The sequence below is a fragment of the Neltuma alba genome, unplaced genomic scaffold (assembly GCF_004799145.2).
Source record: "Neltuma alba isolate B1F8T4 unplaced genomic scaffold, ASM479914v2 tig00011958_pilon, whole genome shotgun sequence".
Taxonomy (NCBI): domain Eukaryota; kingdom Viridiplantae; phylum Streptophyta; class Magnoliopsida; order Fabales; family Fabaceae; genus Neltuma; species Neltuma alba.
This window is the reverse complement of record NW_021636536.1, coordinates 147,150-153,364: the sequence shown is the minus strand read 5'-3', so window position 1 is coordinate 153,364 and position 6,215 is coordinate 147,150. Positions and strand designations below refer to the sequence as shown.

Here is a 6,215-nt window from a genome sequence, read left to right as displayed (position 1 = left end):
CAGCTTTGGCCCCAGGGGCCATATTGACGTGTTGCTTTCACATGATAATATGTAGTGATCAGCTTCCCTCTCTCATCTCGTGAACTAGTTGTTTTCAACTTCATGATGGGATCCCACACACATACTTTATAAGAACTAATGAATGGCACTTTCTCTTTTGGTGAGAGGATGGAACCTTCCTGTGGCATCTATTGTTTCTTCATTTGCGTATACCCCAGGCAATTAACAGATTTCTAGTGCTAACCGTTGACAATTGGGAGTACGCAAATTGAGGTAAATGCATTTCAGTGATATCTGCTTCTGCTCACAAGATTAATTGCGGTTCCAGGATTCGTAGTTCAATGGTTGTCAACCAAAAAAAAATAAAGTATCAGGAAAACGATGCTTGTGATATGATTAGGAGTCAGCAAAGCAACTGACGCTTGCAAACTTCCATGCGTTGGTTGAATTTTATAACCAAGGTCATCCTTAATATTCCTGTGTTTTTTTCGTTCTGGATGGCCAGACTTTTGACTTGTTATTATTGGTACTTCAGAGTGTGAGAAAAATTTATGCTTTTTGCCGTGTGAAAGTCGTGAGTGTTATGTTACATCATGGTTTGAAAAGGAAGTTACTAAATTCCAATCCCACTCTGGGATTTTTGTGGGATTGTACCGACCCTCACTACAACCATACGGTATGAAGTGCCATCATCAAGTATCATAATGACTCATGAGCCGTTTCAATTCACGCTGCATTTAAGGAGAGGCGTGGCCTAAGATACGTGTTTGATTTGATAAGACCATCTCTGGCTCTGGCTTATCACTTCCATTCTTGAAATTATGACGTGTGACAATATGGTGGGTCGTTTGGACTGTAATTTAGGCCCAGAATAAAGAGTGACGATACAGTGCCGTATCCGCGGCGTCTATGAACAGTGTGAAGTGCTACAAGTTGTCGTTTTTCCGTATGTTTATATCAAATACAAGTTTGAGAAATTGAAAATTGCCTTTATTCACAACCCAAATAGTGCAATCCTTAGATCGCAGGATCTTTAAGAAGCGACTGAAATCGGCAAGAATTGTTTGGGAGCTATCCACCAAAAAATGCAATATATCAGCACTTAAACAAATACCACAAGACAATTCCCACATGTCAACGAACTTTATTCATCTTGAGGCATCCGCCAGAGTTGGGAGTTATCTAAGGAGAGAATCTCCATTAAAACCAAATCTCTGTTCAGGCTCTTGTGCCCTTCAAATATTCAGTCAGTCCAAAATTTCAGTTCCTCTTCAAAGCATCGACCGTAAAGAGATATATTCGCTACCGGATAAGAAATCCATCAGGCACTCACTTTAATATTTTTGCACCGTTTCCAAGTTTTGCTTTTCGACTACTTGTTGCTACAAAAAGAAAAAAATACGTCCCAAAGCTCAAGGCATACCATTTTCATCACGCTACCAAATTGGCGTGGATCATCCACTAGGCTTCACAACGCCTCCATTCCAATGTCAAAGAAAATAAGATTTGCTGCTACAAAACTGACATGCACGCGCATGAGGAGTGGGGTAAAAGAACACGATCAAATTGTTCAATATCTAATTTATTTGTACCCTTCCCGTGGATTTGCGGCTCAACGACACAGGTAACCATAGTATATTCTCACCCCCCACAAGATCTCATAGCAAAGATTGAATCCAAAATTGAACGGACTCGTAAGTTTTTATTTAAAACTCTGGTAGAAGTAAAAAGAAAGGGATCGGGAATGGGGGAGACAAAATGTGGAGGGAAGTGGACTCCACGGCTGTACGAGGAAGGAGATAGAACAAGATAGTGACACTTGCCTCATCGATGGCAACACAGCATCACCAACGATTTCTGATAATCTTCGGTTACCCCTTTAGCCAGCCATGTCATACCGGCATCCAAGAAGCCCACGGATAATTAAAGCAGAAATAGGATTCAAGCAGCTCTCAAGTAACCATCATTCATTCAAAGTTATAATCATCATCCTCATAGTTATATCCCTCGTCGACATGATTATCATAACAAGTATTTTCATATAGCCCGCCCATATCACCTGTCTCCTCTTCCACTTCACTTGTTGATTCGAGCTTGTCATCACCCCTGTCTTTGTCCTCCAGCTCCGACTCTAAATTATCGCGATTCCCAGAGCATGGCTCAATTCGTGCTTTCTTGGGGTTCTCTAGCGCCGCCTGCGTATCCTAACATAGAAAAAAAATGCTTATAAGGACAAGTATATCCCTAACTTTCCGTTCTTAGAAGATAGGGATAACCAGCTAGTTTCAGCTCCAAAAAAATGAAGATTTAGTCCCGAGTTATTGTCGCGGAACAGAATAATTCTGACCAAAAGGAAAATAGTTGAATGAAAGACTTACGGGTTCACCAAATAATTTCTCCATCATTTCAAAATTGACTTTAGAGCCAAGCCTCTGCAAATGATCCCCGTAAATAGATGTCATTCGTAATAGGTGAATATTTTTCAAATAACCAGAAAACCTAGCATAAATCATATCATTGTCGACTGGATATATAACCTTTTTCCTCAGCGCTTGAGTATCCTTTGGATCAAGTCGGGCAGACCCTGAACCCTTTGCCACTTGAGTTTGTCTCTTCTTCTTTCCCTGCAAATGTGTATTTTAAACAAAATCAACAAATCATAGCTTTGAAATAATTCATCCTGAAAAAATTGATACTGCTAGGGGTAAAATAATGAGACTACATGTAACTACTGCACCCACTTGAACATTACACTAAGGAATTTATACAACTGTGAATAAGAAACAAAAAGTGTCTACAATCACACTGCTGAGTTCTACAGACACAGAGAGACGGGTGTGTGTTTAATAATTCAGCAAGTAGTTTGCATGTATTTTGCTTCCTTTTTCTTAAACCATCAGTGTCAAAGCAAGAACATGCAAGATATTCTGCTTCTGCCATTCCATTCTCATCAACTTATGCTCCTAGAATCACATTTCAAAGCAGTAGTTTCCCATCTCAAGCTTCGTTTCCATTAACCAATAAGTCTGGATTCTATTACCATAAAAAATAAACCTAGGATTTCTTCAAGATTCAAGTGTTTAATGAGTTCAATAATAATTTATAACCAATATGATTTCAACTCAAATAGTACACTGGCAAAACTAGCATTGCTGAAAGAAATGCATTCTTAAATTACGTTAAAATGGCCAAGAGAAAATTCTTAAAAAATTCTGCGCTGTCCTTTTAAAGTTTTGCGGCAACTGTAATTTACTCTTGCATTGATGAGAACTAATGGACACATGCACCAATATATTTACAATAAATTTTAGAAGTCACCTTTTGGGATTTCGCCACAGATGCAGAAGCAGATGTGTCCAGCTCTCTTGTTACCAGCAAACCATCAAAACCCCTTTTTGCAGCTTCTTCCTTGGCTGCTTGGTCCTGTAAAAAGAGTTTCAGATAGAGTGAAATAAAGTAAATTAATCTCCAAATAAACCCAATTAGAATAACATCAAGGCCAAGCATACTACAATGCAAGCAACAAATTTCCAGTATTTGAGTTTAAAGAGTGATCGAGTGTGAATATCAGCCACAGAACATTTTCTGGCAACATTAAGGAAGCAATAAAGATCAAATCATGTTTACCTTAGTATACTCCCAGTTCAGTTTTTCCCATATGATCTTCTTATATTGCCTCTCCTCTTCATTGTGAAGGTAGCGATCAATCTAAGGAGCACACAAGATTTTAGCACGCATTAGAGAACATTGACGTGCTATTTACATTTATAAGCAGCATCAAGAATAACTATGATCGAGGGGACAATAATGATCAGAAAAAATAAGTGTGGCCGAGATAAACTTCAAGATACAAGACTAAGAGCTTAAAAGGTTTGAATCAAAAAATAAAAAATTTATGCAAGGCAGGTTCATTTTGTGAGTTTGAGGTTTAAACCGCTCACTCTCCACACATCAGTTCATATCACTGAAGCAGTATAGATTAGAGGTTCTTATAAGCTTATTTTTGGCAGGTTTTGAGCCTTGGATGCTTAAGGTCCAGTCATGCAGAGTTTATTAGGGTTTGTTCATTGTTCATTGGTGCAACCTCATTGAGATAATGGCCCTTGAGAGACCAATTAGACTTAAGTCTTAGGAAGCAAATACATTTCATATTTTTCATTTATCCAGTTCTTCCCGGGAATGAATTAACCCTGCTTTTCCTCCACTCGAAAGAAAAAGACGCTTCAAATGGTTGCCACCTGATTTATGAAAGAAACCAAAATGATCCAACAACCAGTCAAACGAATATTACAAAAATAGTTTTCCCAAACTAAAAGGAATATTGTTCATTGGAACTCTAACAGGCGCGGCAAAGCATGTCAATTTAAATTGCACATGACCACCACTGCTAACAGATAAAGAGTGGAACTTGGTAAGCACCTCCAGATCATCAATGTCAGACAGACATTCCGATTCATCATGTGTTCTCATGCTCATGTCATGTCTATTTGATTCACCACCTTTCACCGTCTTTAGTGGCTGCTTGCTTAACATCAACTCCTGAAAGCACTTTGGGAAAATTATAAATACATAATTGCAGGCAGAAAGCAGAATACTTCTAGTAGTTCACAGAGGGAGAGAAGCACTAGCTAATGCTTTGAGGTTCACAGGTACATGATTCTTTTTTCTAGATCGCACATCCTGCATTTGATGATTAGGAAAGGCCAAAAATACATAATATTTGAAGGTTTAATTAGGAGATGGCTCTACCAATTTGTGAGAAAGGAAAAGAGACATTCAGCTGGAATTGATGTTAGATGCCGATATATTGCTCAAGCAAGGAAGGTATCTTTTAAGGACCATGTCAAAAAGAAAGGCTTCTCAGAGATATTGATGCATCAGACAAGCAGATAAGTAGGTAAGGTGTCGCTTATTAATATCAAGTCTGAGCTAATTTGTGAGATAGATAATTTCTTATTGCCTCATATGACACCGATCTTTTGACAGCATGTTTTACCTGGAGTTTGTATACAGGCTCATTTGTCTTCTCCAACAGAAAACGAATGTTTGGCGAAAATAAACACACACTTGTCAAAGCTATTCTACGTGGACTTTTATTGCTTAGCTTGAGTTCTCAATTTTGCTTCTAGAGCCTTTCAAATCATATGATCTCCACGTAGCAGTTTTACTACAATGTTAATGCAAATAATTCACAAATTTGTTTGTTGCCACAGAAGTGAAAAAGAAACATGCGTGCATATGAAAGGAAATGCGTCCCACCAAAGAACTAGTCACTGTGCACTTACATCACTTGATTCATTAGCACATGCCCGAGAAAGTGATCTTGTCATTTTCTCCCTCCGAGCACGCTGGAAATAAGGAGGATCAGCCAGAGAGTCTTGTGAACTATATGAAACAATAAAAAAGACAACATGAGTTAAGACAAAACAACACCATGTTAAATAGGACAGCTCGCAGAGCATGCCACCAAATACCGAACGGCGAATTGACATAAAAGATGACATAATGTTATTGAGCTTCCTAAATCAGTTGTCATGAACAATAATATGAAGAAAAGATGAATTGCCACCAGCAGAACAGACACACAATCTTATTTGTAAAGCATGTCGATTAAGGCGTCAGAACCTCATCATATACGCCACGAATTGTTAGCTAAGAGGAATGAGCACGCATAGGGAACGCCATCGGAACAATGACGGGACAACGCTACCAAAGAAAAAAAGTTCTGATGGTAATCTAAGCGTGGTATCGTGTCAAACAGAGCATGATTCATGGATTCTAAGCACATTACTTGAGACCTTGTACTGAGACTCTTATTGGAAGGAGAAAAAAACGAATGTTTATCGAGGTTGGAAACCGAATCTTCAGAAGGAACAGTCGGTGTCGGGATCAAAAGTTACGTTTCGGTCCCCCAGGTCATTAGGGCATCAACAGCTGTTGATATTTCAAATGGCCATCCGCGCCGACAGAGCCTTCTTGATTTCCCGGGAATTATAAAGATTAATTAAAGAACCAAGCCTTTATATATTGTGAGTAATTTTTATTTTAATACCCGGAAATGACAGTAGTATTTTTTTTAAAAAAAAACGAGATAAGGCCGTAATGGAGTGATTACTCCAATAAAATATTTTTCATTAAAGAATTGTATCTATTTTTTTTTAATGATTTGGGTTTTTAGCATTATATATTGGACTTCGATGATAAATTGATCGTTA

General features: G+C 38.3%; 1 protein-coding gene across 8 annotated transcripts; it reads right to left on the bottom strand.

Annotated features, from left to right (window-relative positions):
- Positions 1-1,086: 1,086 nt before the first annotated feature.
- Positions 1,087-5,953, bottom strand: LOC114719898 (transcription factor IIIB 60 kDa subunit). 8 transcript variants are annotated; one of them, XM_028905464.1, is made up of 8 exons: positions 5,595-5,953; positions 5,286-5,385; positions 4,420-4,548; positions 3,628-3,708; positions 3,319-3,423; positions 2,538-2,624; positions 2,379-2,432; positions 1,087-2,204 (listed from the first exon to the last, which is right to left on the bottom strand). In XM_028905464.1, exons 1-8 carry the CDS (start codon positions 5,603-5,605, stop codon positions 1,968-1,970), a joined length of 804 nt encoding a protein of 267 aa, XP_028761297.1. In that variant the 5' UTR covers positions 5,606-5,953; the 3' UTR covers positions 1,087-1,967. The 8 variants fall into 8 exon arrangements, with proteins under 8 accessions (XP_028761297.1, XP_028761298.1, XP_028761300.1 ...); XM_028905465.1 differs by having other exon boundaries at positions 5,626-5,953; XM_028905467.1 differs by having other exon boundaries at positions 5,792-5,953.
- Between the last annotated feature and the right edge of the window lie 262 nt (positions 5,954-6,215).

Coding starts and splice junctions, on each gene's coding strand:
- LOC114719898 (XM_028905461.1), bottom strand. CDS start 5,536: ATGACAACTGATTTAGGAAGCTCAATAACATTATGTCATCTTTTATGT. Junction 3,709..4,419: donor CTGACATTGATGATCTGGAG/GTGCTTACCAAG, acceptor TGTGCTCCTTAG/ATTGATCGCTACCTTCACAA. Junction 2,625..3,318: donor CTGTGGCGAAATCCCAAAAG/GTGACTTCTAAA, acceptor ACACATTTGCAG/GGAAAGAAGAAGAGACAAAC.